The sequence below is a fragment of the Prionailurus bengalensis genome, chromosome B3 (assembly GCF_016509475.1).
Source record: "Prionailurus bengalensis isolate Pbe53 chromosome B3, Fcat_Pben_1.1_paternal_pri, whole genome shotgun sequence".
Taxonomy (NCBI): domain Eukaryota; kingdom Metazoa; phylum Chordata; class Mammalia; order Carnivora; family Felidae; genus Prionailurus; species Prionailurus bengalensis.
The window spans coordinates 11,251,737-11,269,833 of record NC_057355.1 but is presented as its reverse complement, the minus strand read 5'-3'; the positions used below and the strand labels follow the sequence as shown (position 1 = coordinate 11,269,833).

At 48.4% G+C, this 18,097-nt stretch overlaps 1 protein-coding gene and 1 long non-coding RNA gene across 7 annotated transcripts in view; one reads left to right on the top strand and one right to left on the bottom strand.

Annotated features, from left to right (window-relative positions):
• Nucleotides 1–18,097, bottom strand: part of SLCO3A1 (solute carrier organic anion transporter family member 3A1) — a 311,321-nt gene that overhangs the window by 69,941 nt on the left and 223,283 nt on the right. For all 5 annotated transcript variants that reach the window (XM_043554755.1, XM_043554759.1, XM_043554758.1 and 2 more), the window contains exon 3: nt 9,465–9,563. In XM_043554755.1, coding sequence (XP_043410690.1) covers nt 9,465–9,563 — 99 coding nt within the window. The remainder of the gene's footprint in view (nt 1–9,464; nt 9,564–18,097) is intronic.
• On the top strand, nt 75–8,253 carry LOC122468266. 2 transcript variants are annotated; one of them, XR_006293177.1, is made up of 2 exons: nt 75–4,839; nt 5,465–8,253. It is a non-coding gene; the product is annotated as an uncharacterized LOC122468266 (long non-coding RNA). The 2 variants fall into 2 exon arrangements; XR_006293178.1 differs by having other exon boundaries at nt 5,422–8,253.

The window sequence follows — 18,097 nt, the reverse complement described above, 5'->3', positions numbered from 1 at the left end:
CAGGGCCGGGACCTGGCTGAGCTTTCGAGTCGGCTGCACAGACAGGAGAGGGCTCTGGAAACGGCCTGGGGTTGGGGGCGGGGAAGGGTGTGCGGAAGGGGGGCAGTGGGGACTGGACGCCACACAAAGCTGCCTTTTGTTCCACGTCAGTGCTTCTGTTTCTCCCAAAGCTGAAGGCTGATGGCTTTCCCTCCTTAATTTTCTTGTCTCCTCTGTGTTTCTATCAGTCTAAACAAAAACAGTGAGAAGCCAGACACCCTCTGAATTAAGGCTGGAACTGACTGGCTAGGCAGAGCTGCTGAGGTGCACGGACGAACGCACGAAGGCACACAAGCATTCACGGTCAAGGGTCTATTTTCACTACGGATGCTCACCGGCACCCCTCAAGCAGTAGCTCATCTGACAGGCCATCCCACACCCCACGCCCCATCTTAAATCGGGTTCCCAGATCACAAAGTGGCGGGGGCACAGAATGAAATCCAGAGCCAGGGAGACCTGGAGTGAAACCCTGCTGCTCGCTTATCACCGCAGGACCCCAGGCTGGTGATTTGAACCCTCTGTACCTCGCTGACTGACCTGCGGGATGATGAGGAGGAGGACAGTACCTTATGGAGTCTGTGGGGAAGATCAAATGAGCCACACCAGATATAAAGTGCTCAGCAGAGTCCTTGGCAACGTGCTTGGGTGTTTCAATGGCGTTAGCCCAATATTTACAGCCGGGGTCCTGTTACCGAACTGCCAGTGGACAGGTTCATTCAAATCTTGATGGTGGCCTGTGGCTTGGGCAGTCCTTTATTAGAGAGCTCTGCAGGGCTTAAAGGCAGTGCGCATGTAGTACGGCTGTCTTGTGCTATTACTTCTGTGATTCCTTCTGTGATTCCCCAGCTGAAGTCATGAAGACATAAACTATAGCTTACCCCTCGGTAGATTTTCTTTTTTTTTGGGGGGGGGGACTTTCTCTACAACTGATTTTCATAGAGCACTCCCAGATGAGATGCTCAGAAATGTCTCTTTGGTGATAATCCCATGCTTCTGGAGCCCAGAAGGAAATTCTTGGAGACAGGAGCATGGCATATGAGCTAAGAGCTAACAGGGCTGCAGGCCTGGACCAGATGGGTGGACAGGCTTGGGAAGAATGACCACAGACACCGGGTGAGCACTTCACCATTGGCAAAACTCTCCCTGAAGACTCGTCAGTTCCTGCTAATGAAAATCCCAGCCATCATTTACTGAGGGCTTGCTCTGCACCAGGCAGCACGCAGAGTGTATTTTTTTTAAATGTTTATTTACTTAGAGAGAGAGAGAGAGAGAGAGAGAGAGAGAGAACACACGGAGTAGGGGCAGAGAGAGAGGGAGAAAGAATCCCAAGCAGGCTCTGTGCTATCCAGCTCAGAACCCAACGTGCGGCTCGAACTCACAAATGGTTGAGATCAGGACCTGAGTCGGAATCAAGAGTTGGATGCTTAACCAACTGAGCCACCCAGGCACTCTATGCAGGGTGTATTCTTACCTGTTCTGACCAACCCTCCCCACAACCCTACAAGGTAGAGTCTTCTATGATCCCAATTTTACATAGACAGGAACATCGAGGCTTAGAAAGTTTAGGTACTCTGCCCAAGTTCACAGAGCTGAAGACTGGGCCACAGGCATCCAGATGCCAAGGGCCATGCTCCTTATCACTTTGCTACACAGCCCCTCTGGACTGCCTAAGACTTTGTTTTGGGCTCCCTGAGCGTATGATTAATTCCTGCGCTTTGTGCAATGGGCCGAAGACCACCAACTTTGTCGGCAGGTGGTGAGTTGGCCTTTACAGCATTGGTGGTCTCTCTTCTGGAGGCTTTGACATCAACCCAGCAGCTGCATCTAGGGCGCTACAAAGGACCAGATGCTTTTGCGTAGCTGCATGTCAGAGAAGAGAAGGGTATAAGCTTTGGCAGGCTTAGGGGTGAATCACAGCCTTGCTGCTCACTAGCATGGGATGCTGGGCAAGCTACTTACCCTCTCTGAGTCTTAGTTTGATCATTTGCAAAATAGAGCTGACATCCACCCAGATGGCTTGCAAGGAATAAAGGTAATGAGCAAGAATCACTTGAAACATAGTAGGCTCTTAGTATATGGCAGATCCTATTATTTCTACTTATAAGTGTATATTTACAGGAACGGGAATTTCAAGAAACAGGTTTTTTAAAATATTTGAGAGAGAGAGAAAGAGAATGAATGAGTGGTAGAGGGGCAGACACACACACACACACACACACACAATCCAAAGCAGGGTCCAGGCTCTGAGCTGTCAGCCCAGAGCCCAACGCAGGGCTCGAACTCACAAACCGTGAGATCATGGCCTGAGCTGAAGTCGGACACTCAACCGACTGAGCCACCCAGGTGCCCCTGAAACACATTATCTATCTATCTATCTATCTATCTATCTATCTATCTAAGTATGGGAAAGCTTTCAAAAGGCACGAGGAAACCCAAGGTGATCTTCAAAGCATCTTTATGCAAACGAGAGAAGAGAGAAGAAGTCAGACTGCCTCCGGTAGCTGAGCAGGAAGGATTGTTTCCACCAGTCACTTACAGTGTTTCTTCACCAGCTGCCAAGCAATGAATGAAAACAAAAGACGTAAAAAGGGAGCCCTGGTATCTCCCTCCATTGTCAATGGGCTCCATAAACGGGGAATTGAAAGCTGGCAGATGTGAGCCAGCAGAGAGAGAGAGAGAGAGAGAGAAATCCTCGCAGTTGTTTAGGGGGAACAAAATTAGTAGCACGTAGAGAGTCATATTTTAGTTAGGAAGTTAGGGAGTCTCTTCTATGTGTGAGGAAATATCCCAGGGAGAGGGGCTATGGTAGGGAGGCGGATGTTTATGTGCATGTGTCAACTCGCTCCCTGTAGGTATGTGCACGTGCATGGAAAGCCAGCATTTGCTCATAATTTGTAAGACAGGGAAGAGTATGTGACATGTGTCAGACCAAGGCCTGCCTGTTACACGCGCCGGGGTGGGGGGTGGGGAGGGATGTAGGAAGGCGTGGTAGGGCGGCAGGGTTTTGTAGATCTAGGAAAATCATAGTTGACCATTTTCGGAAGTACTGATTTTTTTTTTTCCTCCCCTCTCCATCTCAACTATCCCGAGCACTGTGGCAGAGAGAGAAAGAATCTTCTGAGAAGAAACCACTCAGCTTTGGAGCATGCTGCCCTCAGGTCCAGGTTGGGGGTGGAGTTTTAGTCCCGATTTTTTCGTGGTTCACAGGAAGACAATGCTGGAACCCAGCCTGAGACAAGTCCTTGCTGAGGCACCTCCTGAGAGGGGACGGGGGAAATCCCTCCCCACCTGCCTGCCAGTCACCGGTCAGCAGAGGCCAGCATTACCAAAGCTGACGGAGACTTGTCTATGTCAGCTGGCAAAGAATGCGGTGGTAGATGTTAGCGAGGTCTTCGTTCGGATCTCCTCGTCTGAGAACACGAGGATTACATCTCCCTTGGGCGTAGTCAGGCACCACAGAACTCTGTCATTGAAATGTGAGCACGGGGACACGTGTCACTTCCGTGGAGAACCACAGGTGAGCCGGCACCTGACTTGCCATGCTCTTTTGCCCTGCCTGATCATAGAAGCACATGAGATCCTCCGGGGATGGTACCCGAGGTAACGAAGAGCAGACGCACGGTATATACAGCACGAACGAGAAACAAACCTTTAGTGTTACTAAGCAACTACGATCTTGGAGGTGTTTGTTACCACAGCAGAACCAAGCCTACCCTGACTAGTACAAAAGGCTTATTAGGAAATAAAAAGTCATGCTCTTTAGGAACAGTGATCCTGGGAAGGCTTGAAATAGTGAAGTACCATTTCGGGTACAGGGGAGCAATGGGGTGAAAACCTCTTTGCTTTTCTTGCAATTTGGCCCCCGTGGAGTATCTGGATCTTATTTTCTTCTTCTTCTTTTTTTTTTAAGTTTATTTATTTTGAGAGAGAGAGAATCCCAAGCAGGCTGCACGCTGTCAGTACAGATCCTGATGCAGGGCTCGATCTCACTAACGGTGAGATCATGACCTGAGCTGAAACAAAGAGGTGGACACCTGACTGACTGAACCACCCAGGCGCCCCTGTAGTGTCTTGATCTTAAAACAAATACAGCAGGGTCAGCTTTTTCTGGAAGACTGTGGTCAGTAAGATGTCCAGAACAAAACCAAGAAGCACCCATCTGTCTCGTTTACTTGATATAGCTCATTGCCAATGAAACTGCAACCGTGAAGAAAAAAGACACTGGAAAGAATGGGGTGGAGACAGTATCCCAGGCTGGGGGAACAGCCCGAGCAAAGACACGGCATCCTCAGGGGACTCTGAGCAGACTAGCTATGCTCTACCCAGGCACTCATCAGACCCTTGGCCATTCCAGGCGTGGACAAGTGAAGCAAAGCATCGCTGTGATGGAGAGGTCTGCCTGCCAGGAGATCGGCACAGTCCAGGCCTGCCTTTGCCTCGCTGCCTGTAGGCACGAAGGGTTTCTGCTTTACAACAGCCGTTTGTTTCTAACCCTGCCGCGTGTTAGAATCCAACACCTGGAGTGTCTTTGTGGTTTCGTCGGGTAGGCTCAGCACGCTTTTGGCAGTGTTTAGCTTCCTCTGTTGAAGGTCATGTAAACAGATGGGGCTGAGATTGTCTCCCACTTCTGAGGACTGCTACCATTGTAGGTACGAAAGAACAGTCACTGGGAACAGAGGCAAACCAGTTTAAGACGAAGCAAACAACCAAACCAGCCCATGAGGACACCCGAGACTGTGAGAAGAGCAGGTCAAAGCAAATTTGGGACATTGACTTCTTACTCTCAGGCCACGCTGATGGGTAAGTGATACCATGGCTCTCTGGGCAGTTGTTGTTTTTTTTGTTTGTTTGTTTTTTGTTTTCATTTTTTCAGTCCATTTACCTATTTGTCTAACCTATTTTGTGAAGCTTTTGCTATGGGACTCAAGCATTCCAAGAGTATCATTAAGTTACAGACCAAATTAGAAACTGGAGACAGGGAGGGGTTGAGGGTAGAGGAGAGGGCAGCGTGGAATGTTCAGGATCCTGGCTGTTGAGCTAATTAGTCTAACATGAAGGAATCGGGCGAATCCAGCAGCCAGCCCTACAGTGGCAGGGTGGGAGGCTCTCGGCTGGTTGACCTTTTTCATGAAGCAAACATGCGGACATATTCCAGCTGCAAACACCATGCAGTGGTAGGGGACTGGCTGGTGCATGCCTCAGGAGGGGTCTGTACAGATGTGATGAGGTTAGGTCATCTCAGCAAGGCCTTTGTCCACAGAAGGGGGCAGCCTTTGGAAAGTCCTGGAGAAGTTCCAGGGACGCGGGAGGCCTGGGGTTTGAATCCCGCTAGCTGAGGAAATGAGTTAACCTCTCGCTGACTGTGTGCTTCCTATATACCAGGCACGGTGCTACATGCTTTGCACGATTAACTCTTGTCATCCAGGCCCAGACCCATGAGGAGAAATGCCCTCGGGATCACACAGCTTGGAAGGGGCATAGCTGAGATTTAAATGGAGGTCTGATTCCAGCACCGGAGCTCAGAACTCAAAATCGCTGCATGAGAACACCTCATCTGTTAAGTGGAATAACAGCAGGACCCACCTTCCAACGGGAATATTCTGTGGTTCGGAAAAGGCCACCTATATACAGCCTTCATAAGGGGTCAGGTCATGGCTGCCGTTACCAATCTGCGTTTGCTAAACCCACTGTTAACGTTGCTCAGTTCAGTGCTTTGGGGCACATGCTGTTACCAAGTCCTTCTCTTTTCTGGGTTCGGTTCTCAACTGGTTTCACTTTTAAAAGATATTCTATGAAAGCAATTCTGGAGGCAGCATCCTTCCTTCCGTGGGGTGTCAGAAGAGGTATCTATCCTTAAGAAGAGGGGCAGAGGGAGCCTGGTGTCTAAACATGGCCAGCAGAGCCCTACTGGGAAGCTGCCCATGGGGTCTCTCCACCCCACAGGTGGCCTGTTCCTACAACCAACCACCTCCCCTCCACACAGACTGCAACCAGCCTCCCTCGCTGCTCTCTCCCTTTCAACCCTGTGCCCTGAGCTGCAGCCAGCCTGCATGGAGGGCACACTCTCTCCTCCAACTGCCCCGTGACAAGGGCTCTGCCTTGCTCGCCTCCCCACAAGTTCCAGACCACGGTTTTCCCCAGTCCCCTTCCCAGCTCTCAGCTGGGGTTTCAGAAACACGTGGCTGTGAGTCTGGCCCTTTACATTCAGGCTTCACTTTGGACAGCCCTAAAGAGGGGCTCTGTCTTCACCGGTGAAGAAAAAATAGAGCAGGGTCATCCCTAAAGAATTAAGAACTCCATTCTCAAAATACAGCCCAAATCTGCTCCAGAGAGAATGAGTTTTAGTCACAAGATTAGAAATCATCAAAATTGCTGGAAACTGTAGAATTGGGTCTTACTCTCCAATAGAATAGAATAAGTTATGTTCTTCTGCCCTCTACTGGTAAAGAGCAGCATCAGCGCTCCCAGAGCCCTCAGCAAGGATGCAAACAAAAGATGGTGGTGACTCACGTTGCTCCCTTCTCTTTCCTAGAGACACGCTGGATGGGACTTCTGCTATTAACTCGTGGCGGGAGGAGGGGGAGGCTACCATCAGCAAGATGCCCAGGTGGACTAGAAACGTGCCCCTCTGTCTTATATCCGGGGAGGCTTCAAACTTCCAGTGAACCCAGAACCATGGATGATGGCCCTTCACACTGGCCCAGAGGGTGAGGACAGATGTTGCCCGGGACTGCGAGCAGGACTCTAGGCTGAGGGAACAGCCTGAGCAAAGGAATGAATGGCACACCGAGGGGAACCATGAATGAACCAAAGGTCCACCCCTTGGTCATTCCAGGCACAGAGAAAAGACGCTATTTCATTCCCAGGAGAGAGCTTCCATTGCTCAGAAGACATGGGTTTTATACAGATACACCCCTTGGACTGGGTACATCCCTGTTCCCTCCCCCCTCCCCACCCAGGCCTCAGTTTCCTCATTTGTACAATGAAAGGGCTGGAAGAGAATGATGTGAGGTCCTTTCTGGCTCAGAGATTCTGGTAACTAACCCACGGGCCTTAACCTACGGCGACCACTGCCTACATGCTGAGGGCAGAATATGCTTCTTGGCCACTTGCCCTCTCCTTCCAGGCAGGCTTCCCCATTGCACGGGGCATGCAACCCCCTCCCCTCACCCTCTTTTGTGATTCTTATCTTGTACTGCCTTTGGCACAGTGGTGGAAGCTTTTTTGTTCATGCAATCAAAATGGCGGCCAACTCCCACCACGTGTTGGTTCTCTGACCAGGCTTCTGCTCGTCGTCGGGCTCGCTAGGAGCGGGGGTTCAAAGGTCAACCAACTGCTACAACACAGCAGCATCCAACCACCTCCTGAACAAACCCAGCACTTGAAAAGAATAAGTAAATAAAGCTGCATTTGCTTCCTTTTTTCCCTCCCCACTTGGATATTCGTCACATCGTTAGCTACAAGTAAATATATCAGTGGGATTAATGGAGTGAATCACAAAGCAACCTGATTAGATTGAAAACCACACTATTTCTTTGGGGTGAACTGGTAAATTTAGCACTGCCCAGAGATGATGGATTGAGAAACCAGGAATGGAGCTCTTATTGATCTTGAGAATAGATCGGTACAAGGAGAAGAGGCTGGGATGGCTTCCTGCGCTCGGTTGTCCGAGAGACAGGAATCATGGCTTCCCTGCTCACTGAACTGCGCAGAAATAGCGTGTGCTGTTCTGGGCCCATAGTCGGAGTCGTGACCACACGCGGTAGGTAGTGTCCAAGATGGCCACCAACGATCCTACCCCTGGTATTCACGTCCTTTCTCCGGAGTGTAAACCAGAACCAGAGGCTTGCTTTCAACCCTCCAGAATGCAGAAGCAATGACTTGCCACTTCTGAGACGAGGTTACAAACAGACCATGGCTCTGGTCTCAGCTGCTCTCTCTCACCTTCTTTTGGGTTGTTTGTTCTGGGGGAACCCTGGTGAGGGAGCCCTGTAGAGAGACCCATGGATGTGAGCCTGAACGCGGATCCTCCAAGGCCTGCCAACAGCCGTGGAAGTGAACTTACAAGCGGAAGCTCCCCGGGCTGAGCTCTGAGATGACTGGAGGCCATGTCGAGATCCTGACTGCAGCCTCATGGGAGACGCCAAATCAGAACCACCCAACCAAGATGCTCCTGGATTCCGGACCCACAGAAATAAACTATAATGGGATAGCTGTCTGTTGTTTTAAGTCACTAAGTTTGGGGTAATCTGTCACACAGCAGTAGGAGACTAAGATGTCACATGACTTTTGCTTTGGCCACTAAAATGTGAGGAGAAGCTTCAAGAGCCAGCACGCACCTCGCCACAGCCTGGTTTCCTGCCTTGGCAACTGGGCAGGCTGGGGTCAGATGAAACTTCCGTGGGCCAGGTCCTAGAGTGTCCCTGATGAGCTGTGTCTCATCCTCCCCAGCACTGCCAGCCTGCACTGGGTATGTAGCATGCCCGAGAAATCAACTTCGGTTGTATAAAATCACTTAAGGGGCGGGGGGTGGGGGCTCGATCAGTAAAGTGTCCGCCTTTGGCCCAAGTCATTATCTCACGGTTTGGGAGTTTGAGCCCCGTGTCAGGCTCTGTGCCGACAGTGTAGGGACTGGGACCTGCTTTTGATTCTGTGTCTCCCACTGTCTCTACCCCTCCCCCACTTGTGCTCTCTCTCAAAAATATTTTAAAAATAAATAAATTAAATACTTAACATTTGGGAACCGTGTGTTACCACTGCATAACCTAGCCTATCTAACTAACCCACCGTCAGCTCAAAGTGTGCCGAGGGTTGGGCAGGGGCGGGTGGGGATTTGCAGAGTAATCTGAAAAATACCCTTGCTCCTCCTGCTAGGATCACAAGAAGAGTTGCTCGAAACGGTTTTGAGGTATGGTTTGTTTCCTCATAAAGGCCACCACAACACTATCTTACAGAAAGAAGTTTCAAATCTTCTGTCTCCTTGACCCCCTGGGTCCACTCGTATTTCCAGAGCATGTTCAGAAAGCAGGGTTCTCAGATACGTAAATGGACCGACATTCGGTGAGAAAATGCCAGGCGTTGCCACATCTATCCTCTCGTTTCATGCTTACAGGAGCCTTGCGAGGCAGATACAATTATTGTTACCCTTCATTGACAGATGAGGACGATCCAGATTCGAGGAGTAAAATCAACTCCAGGGATTATTCGGCCCCCGGGTAGACGCTGGTGGAGTACACACTGGATCCCCGGCCATGGGAGCCAACCCTCACGCTCCTTCCCTCGACCTCTGCTGAGCCAGCAGCTACAGCTCCATGCATGGAGCCTGCCCCTACTAGCAAGGTTTTAGAACCCAAAGGCTCAAGGCTCCCTTACGATGGGGGGCATGCTTACGGATGGCGATAAAAAGTTGAGATAACACTCCTTACTTGTGTCAATGAAGACTGCATCCACATAGATTTTGGTACAGAAAGAGCCCAGGATAAATCCACAGGCTGGTCCAAATACCAGCATCGTGAACAGGATTCCTGAAAGAAGATGAAACAGAGATTAGATTTAAAAAAAAAAAAAAAAAAAAGGCAGCTGATGACCAAAAGAATCAAAGGTCAAGGATATTATTTCACATTGACCAGATAAGAAATCTGATTGTATAAATGCCATTAGGAATTAGTCAAAAAAAGTCCCAGTACTGAAGCACTGTTATGCAAGACTTCTCTGGTTTTTCGGTAGATTGCACTGAATATTCGTGGGCCCTGAGAGCACTTACTTTTAGAGGACTCCCTCCCACACCGTATCAACCAAATTAAAATACACCCACGTCTGTCATTAAATTGTTTCTGTCATAAACATTTTTGAAAGGATTTTTATAATTTTGCTTTCACATTTACTTGGCTTTATGTAATTCATTTAATTTATGGTTGGCTAAGATTTCTCAACACTCGCTGTACGAATTCAGGAATTGTTGTGAAGTGAGAAAAGTCAAAACCACAAATTATTTTCAAATGTAATAAAATGTTTATGGGCATTAATTTCTCAAAAAACCAGAGCTGACATAATGGTATGCTTTGAGAACATTTAATTAGATGTTTTATTCATTTTAATTTTGCAGTTTCCCCCTCCATATTTTGGAGTTACTATCTATTACTGTAATAGTTGTTAGGATTCAAGGTTTTCCATAGGACTTGAGAAGACAGTACTAGACATGTACTTAAGTATCTGATGGAGACAGAACCTGAGATTTTGCACAAACCTTTTTATTCATTCTGGGAAAGGTACTGAGCCCAGACTAAAACCCACAGGCTGTATCCATTCAACTAAATTTCAGTTCCGTAGAACATGCCGTGAGCAATGACAGTTACCAAGGCCCTGGGAATAAAAATAGCAGTGAAAAAGTAGCCTTTCCCTCAAGAAGCTGGTTGGCTGTGGAGACAGACAATACGTGGCTTGATCCGACCCAAGCAGATAACCCAAAAGATGGGTGTTAACAGTCCACGTGCACACAGGAAGAACAAAGTTGGAGATGAATTCAATCAAAGGGAACCCGAGCTCAGTGGAGAGTACTTGTGGTCTGCTCACAGGAGTAGACGAATTCATCCTGATTTCTCTCGGTGATGTCAACATGGAACCACTCAAAAATTCATTCATGCACTCAATATTTATCAAGCTCCTTCTATGTGTCAAGCAGCAGTCGGAGGGATGGAGATTTAGTATTGGACCAAAAGTTAAGAATCTTAACCTCCCAGAGCTCATTGTCTTAGAGGTAGAGAGAAAACATAAACTATAGGCAGGAGCTCATCTGGTTTATACATACTTGGCAGAGGAAGCCATGTCTTCCCCATTTATAGACAGAAACCCAGACCCCAAAGCAATCATTTGAAGACAGCTTAGAAGGGGGTATTGTTTGATAAAGGAAGGACTAAAAAGAGAATGGTTTATATCACGGAAATGGGGCTAAGTCCACTCTTGGTGAAATCCTACTCTGTGATTTGGAGCAATCTAGAAGTTCTAGGGTCTCACATCGAAGTTCTAGAGTCTCACACAGAAGTTCTAGAGTCTCAAAACACCTGCTCCCGTAGCCAGTCAGAGACCCCCCCCCCCAATTTCACAGTTATTCCTGTTTATAAGAATCTTGACAGGATGAATATGCACCTCATTAGTACACTGGCTCTGGTTTGTCACAACTTAGATTAAGATAACTAAGTGGAGGAAGTTGAGAAAGTTTGGGGGTATTATTGGAAAAGTCTAGAATATAGGCATCTTTCAGATATGGGCAAGAATTAGGGGGGGCTCTCCTTAGCCAGGTAGAGTTAGGGACCAGAGCTACTCTTGGCCCTATTCCCTGAAGAGATGCAGAGAAAGACCAAGACCCAGGGGGCAGGGGTGGGGGCGTGGACAGGGAGGTTTCCAAGGCAAGAGCAGCACCCAACGTAGCCTGAAGGGATTTCTGCTTCAGGGCAAAACTGTGAGGCCAGCCATGTCCTGCCATCCAGGCTATGGGCGGAGGTGACCCACTGGTCAGTCATGGTACCCTAAAAGATGGCTACGAGCAAACCATCTGCTCAGGTAGTTCCAAAAGGAAGGGACACGGGAGACAGGACCACAATTCTCCTGCCAAGGGCCCTGCAACTACCCTGTGACTCACTGCTGATATCCCAGCAGTCACTCTGAGCCCCCCAGACACACCCCACCCCTTGGGATATCACGCTTTCTCTCATACCCATTAAATAAAACACCCAATCAATGTAATAACCACCGATGCATCCCCTAGAGATTGAGCAATGCAAGTTACAGCTAATACTTAACAGGTCAAAGGTCTAAGCTTTAAGTATCGTTGGAAGAAACAACTGATGTGCTGAAGAGGTTGTGGAGACTATTCGGTAATTTCGACCCTACTTGGGGACAGTGGAGAGTCTGGATAGGTCAGTCCTTCATGGAACAGCTGGGGACCCCAGGCCCCGGGCCTCCTGCCCTCATGGCAAGTTGTAACACAGAAGAAGGGGAATCCCTCAATCTCAGCTGCCCACGGGAGCCCCCCGGAAACCCCACACAGAGGCCAGCCATCCATTCTGGAAGCTCGGGTGGGCACAGACCTCCCATGGAGACACCACGCACCGAGGTGTCCTCTCCATCAGCCAAGAACTCCAGTCCCTCTAGGAGAGGACAAGGGTTTCCAAGGTGTTGGGGTTGTGGCTTTCCATTTTCACAGGATGGAGTCCTCCTGCAATGCCAGAGAAACCTGATAGGACCCAATTCCAAAAACCAACATAAGATACAGAACACGTGTATTTAAAAAAATTTTTTAAAATGTTTATTTATTTTGAGAGAGAGAGAGAAAGAGTGAGAGAGGGGCAGAGGGAGAGAAAAAAAAAACCCAAGCAGGCTTTGCACCATTAGCTCAGAGCCTGATGCGGGGCTTGAACTCATGAACCGCAAGATCGTGACCTGAGCAGAGATCAAGAGTGTGAAGCTTAACCGACTGAGCCACCCAGGCGCCCTGAACACATTGTAGTTTTTGTATGAAGGGTGTTTCCCCCGTCAGCTGAAATCTCTAGGGGCATCTTCTAAGCAGCTCTTCCTCAGAGAGATGTCACGGAAATCTTCAATACAAATTCTCGAAATATTTTCCAAGGAACAGTCCAGTAGTGACGCGGGCGGGGGTCTTCACGCATCAGGAAACACCCTTTTTCCACTTCAGTTACTATCTTAGGATAACAAGTCAAATACAAGCAGCATCACAGAGCACAACCCTGGGTCTTTAGGGGAACGCTATCCCCCAGAGAGGGTATGAGGTGGGCTACAATCTTACAGATGGGTACTTCTGAACGCGCTTCCTTGCCCTCCTTTCGATTCGCCCTCCTAGGCTGCGATTTTTTTCTTGTTTAACGAAACCACTTCAAATGTTCTGCCCAAACGGATGGGAAAAAGACTGTCCAGTGCTAAAATTCACCATCCCTGTGCAGTAACTGCCTTCAGGACAGGAGAGGATGTGCTTCATGGCTCAGTGCTGCCCCCTGCTGCCTGCCAGATTCACCGACACTAGAAGGGGAGGGGCGATGAGGGAGAGCAGAAATTGAGTCACGGAAAAGCCACTAAAGGTGAAGGGCCCATTCCGCCCTACTACCCCGGGCCCTGCCGTTTACACCTGTAATCTCCTGTCATCTTTTCAATGACTCGGGGAGATCCGCTGTGCCCATTTCACAGAAGAAGAAACAATCTCAGAGAGGTTTCACACCTCACTCCCAACACAAAGCTAGAAAGACAGCATAGCCAGGATCTCAAGTCAGGTTTCTCCCACCCGCTACGGGGAAAACCACACTAGAGGCGGCTCAGGAGAGAGCCATGGGCCCCCTGCATTTAAATCCTAGCTCCACGGACCTTGGGCAAGGTATATCGAACCTCCTTGTGCCTCACTTTTTCTTCTGTAAAATGGGAATATTACACCCACTTCACGGGACTGTGCCAAGGATTTAATGACCCAGTTATTTGCAAAGCTCTTAGAACAGTGTCAGACACACAGAAAGAGCCGTGAAAGTGTTTGTTAAACAAGAGACGTCTGCGTCTCTTCTGTTACAATGAATTACATGCGGGTTCTCAGGCCTCCTCTTTCCAAAGTACCACCACCCGCCATGCCTGTTTCCTAAAGCCACCATCAGGGGAGAGGGGCTGGAGCCGGGAGCACACCAGGCCGCAGGGAGGGCTCCTACTGGGAAGCAGCTAGCACCCTCAGCTACACCAGGGCCCAGACAGACTGGCCATCCAGAGTCCACTCCTCTGCTTCGCCTGCCTGTTCGCCAGCACGTCCTGGCGGTGACCTGGCTTCCTAGGCACGTGGAGACCGAACAAAGGTCCAGGGGGAATGGGATGACTTCTGCGTACCTCTGGCATCCTGGTCTAAACACAGGTCCCCTCTGTGAATCAGATTAGTGTAAATCTGCAGTTTCCAAACTGTGTACAGAGGCACCTGGGGAGGGGGGTAGTACCACAATGAACTCACGGGGGTGCCGCAAGACATTTTAAGGTTTTTCTTTTTAATTTTTCAAATGTTTATTTTTGAGACAGAGAGAGATAGAGCATGAGTGGGGGAGGGGCAGAGAGAGAGGGAGACACAGGATCCGAAGGAGGCTCCAGGCTCCGAGCTGTCAGCACAGAGCCCGACACGGGGCTCAAACTCACAGACCACGAGATCGTGACCTGAGCCGAAGTCTGACGCTCAACCGACTGAGCCACCCAGGCGCCCCGAAGATATTTTTTTTTTCCTGAAGTTTATTTATTTTGAGAGAGAGAAGGAGAGAGAGAATCCCAAGCAGGCTCTGCACGGTCACGAACCGCGAGATCATAATCCGAGCCGAAACCACGAGTCGGATACTTCGCTGACTGAGCCACCCAGGCGCCCCAGATATTTTAAGTTTTTGAGGGAAACCCCAACAATAGTTGACATGTGTTAGGCGCCATGCATGAAACTACTCACTCGAGGTACCTGGTGGGTTTCAACGCTGGATTGAGCTACATACGTTCTTTTCAACTAACTCCTCTTTGTGAACTGGGTCTTCTGTAGTTGCTGGGACAAACAGCAAATATTGTGTGGAAATCAATGCGCAGCAGGAAATGAGCATAGGGGAGTCCAATCGAATTCCAAGCTGTGCAAAACTGTGCAGTCCCCTTGCAGCGACCCACATCCCATTATTACGTGGCTAGATTTATTTACAAATAAAATAAAAATATTTTTTCTTTTGACAGATGTGTATTAGTTTTTCTGACATTTATTAAGTAGTTGGAACCTAACTTGGTTGATAAGCAAAACAGCTAGATATGTCTTTCAGACTCAGGGCTCTGTAAACAATGTAATTAGGATACAAAGGGCAGATTGAACTAATTAAGTCTGGCGACCTCTGGTGTAGCCACCCCATTTCCAGGTTAGCACTGGCCCTCTTTGGATGCTGGGGCAGAGCGGATGAGTGGGCCACAGATTTTGCCCTCCAGAAGCTTGCTGCCTTCCTAGAGAGAACTTCAACCCTGCACTGTTAGTCATTCTAAATACATTAATGGCACCTACTAGGTGCCAGGCACGGTGCAAGCAGCTGGGACACATTCGTGAACAAAACGGACAAAATCCCTGCTTTCCCGTGGAGTTTGTGCTGTGTAAGAAGGGCCAGCAACAGACCAACCCACCATGCAAGGTCAGGGGTGGTGCCAAAGAGGAAAGCCAGTGCATGAAGGAGCAGAGCCCCTGAAAGACCTCGCATGGAACCAAGTCTTGGACGTCACATTAGCACTCTGACTGATGTGCCACCACACCGTGTGGGAAGCCGACTATTGGCCCCTAAAGACGTCCACGTCCTAATCTCTAGGACCTGTAACTGCTACCTTCAATGACAAAAGAGAATTAAGGCTACAGATGGAAGGAAGGTGGCTCATCAGTTGACTTCCAGATAAAGTCTGATAAAGTCGGACTACCCCTGAGGGCTCAATCACAAGGGGCCCTTTCAATGCAAAAGGAGAAAGAAGATTCTGGAGGATGGGGTCATGAGCCCAGAAATAGGGCCGCCTTTAGAAGCTGGAAAAGGCAAGACAATGGATTCTCCCTTCCAGAGAGAATTCTCTAGAAGACGACAGCCTCCCCCACCCCACCCCACTCTACCCACCCCCCCCCACCCCCCACCCCCCCCACCCCCCCGCCCACCTTGATTTTAGCTCAGAGAAAACACCTTGTGGGCTTCTGACCTCTAGAATGGGAAGATCATAAATTTGTGTTATTTTAAGCCACTAAGTCTGTGGTAACTCATTACACCGTAATAGGAAACTAATGCAACCCATTAAGCAAATTTGAGTAAATTCTCAGACCTTACAACTATAAATATCCACGTGACTCTCCAAGAACAGGATATTGCATGAAGTTGTTTGTTAATTACTTGACTGTGGAACATTTTTTGCGGGGCATTTTTCAGAGCTGGTGTTGACTGGGGCACAGTCATAGAGAAGCTGGAGGAGACTCCAAGCCCTAGGAGACAGAGGTGGGTTTTATTCTTTTTTCTATTCTTGGTTTGGCCCAGTGTGATGAAAAGTTAGTTCACTATTGAAAGGGTGCATGGAAAAGAATGCTAGTTACAGCAATGCCATAAAAAGAGGGAGTGAGCAACTCTCCTTGGCTGTGGCTGTGCCCAAGCCCAGCCCCCATCCTACTATATCCCTGGACGATGTTCACTGCACGAGTCTCACAGCACTGGGGACGCTCCCATCAAAGTGCCTCCTTCTAGATGCAATGCACCAAGGGGACCTGTGTGACAGAGAGGGCCAGCACAGACACATAGAACCAGAAGAATTTGGAAAATCCAAATGGAGAGGCGCCTGGATGGCTCAGTTGGTTAAGCATCCAACTCCGGCTCAGGTCATGACCTCACAGTTTGTGGGTTCAAGTCCTGTGTCTGGCTCTGTGCTGACAGCTCAGAGCCTGGAACCTGCATTGGATTCTCTCTCTCTCTCTCCCTCCTCTCTCTCTCTCTCTCTCTCAAAAATAAATAAGTGTTAAAAAAAATCCAAATGGAGACATCGATTTAGAATTCACTGGCCCTGGAAGAATTAGTCAACTTTATTATACTACTGATATACGATCATTAATGAAAATACTAAAACATTTTTTGTTTGTATAATGTGGCATACTGATTCTAATTTTATAGAAATCTTGAGGGGCAAGAGCAGCCTAGACACCTTTTAAGAAGAAGAATTGTCCAGACTTGCCCTACTGAATATTAGGACTTACTTTATTTTTATTTTACTTCATTTCGCTTTTCAGGACTTCTTTTCAAAGCTATCATGATAGGGGTGAATGGGTGGCTCAGTCGGTTGAGCCTCTGACTTCGGCTCAGGTCACGATCTCATGGTTTGTGAGTTCGAGCCCCACATCGGGCTCTGTGCTGACAGCTCAGAGCCTGGAGCCTGCTTCGGATTCTGTGTCTCCCTCTCTCTCTGACCCTGCCCTGATCATGCTCTGTCTCTGTCTCAAAAATAAATAAACATTAAACAAAATTTTAAAATAATAAAGCTAGGGGCGCCTGGGTGGCACAGTCGGTTAAGCGTCCGACTTCAGCCAGGTCACGATCTCGCAGTCCGGGAGTTCGAGCCCCGCGTCAGGCTCTGGGCTGATGGCTCAGAGCCTGGAGCCTGTTTCTGATTCTGTGTCTCCCTCTCTCTCTGCCCCTCCCCCGTTCATGCTCTGTCTCTCTCTGTCCCCCCAAAAAATAAATTAAAACGTTGAAAAAAAAATTTTTTTTTAAATAAAAATAATAAAGCTATCATGATTAAGACAGTGTGTTTCTGGCTTAGGGAACAAATATACCCATGAAGTAGTGGAGAAAGCCCAGAAAACAGAGTCACGCTTATGTGGACACCTGATTTATGGTAAAGTGTACATACAAAGCAGCAAGGAAAAGGATGATCTTTTCCATAAATGGGGCTGGGGCAACTTCAACTTAGAGTGGCGGGGGGGCGGCACGGGGGAAGCCAGTCTCACAACACATGCAAAAATCATTCCCAGGGGGATCAGAGACCTGTGTGTGAAAAGCAAAATAATAAAACTTCTGAAACATAACAGACAAAAGTACTATCATGATGTAGGGGTAGGGAAAGATTTCTTAAACCAAACAAAGAAAGCACTAGCCGTATAAGTAAAGCTTGATAAACTGGTCTACGTTAAAATTAAGAAGGTCATTCATCAGATTCACCAAGAAAGCCCACTGAGAAAGTGAAAATGTGGGAAAATATATGTGTAACATACATCCTTAAGAAACACACACAAGAATCAGAGGGCTCATGTCTAGACTATATAAAGATTACTATAAACTCGTAGAAAAAAAAGACAAACCAGTTGGAAAGGGGACAGAAACCTCAGCAGGTACCTCAGAAAAGAGGGAATTCAAATGAACAACGGACTAGGACAAAGATGTTCAAGCTCATTAGAATTCAGGGACATGTGAATTACACCCCAGTGAAACGTCCTTAACCACATCAGCTAAAGAGCTTTGACAATACTGAATGTTGGCAAAGATGTGGGGAATGTGGGATGCTT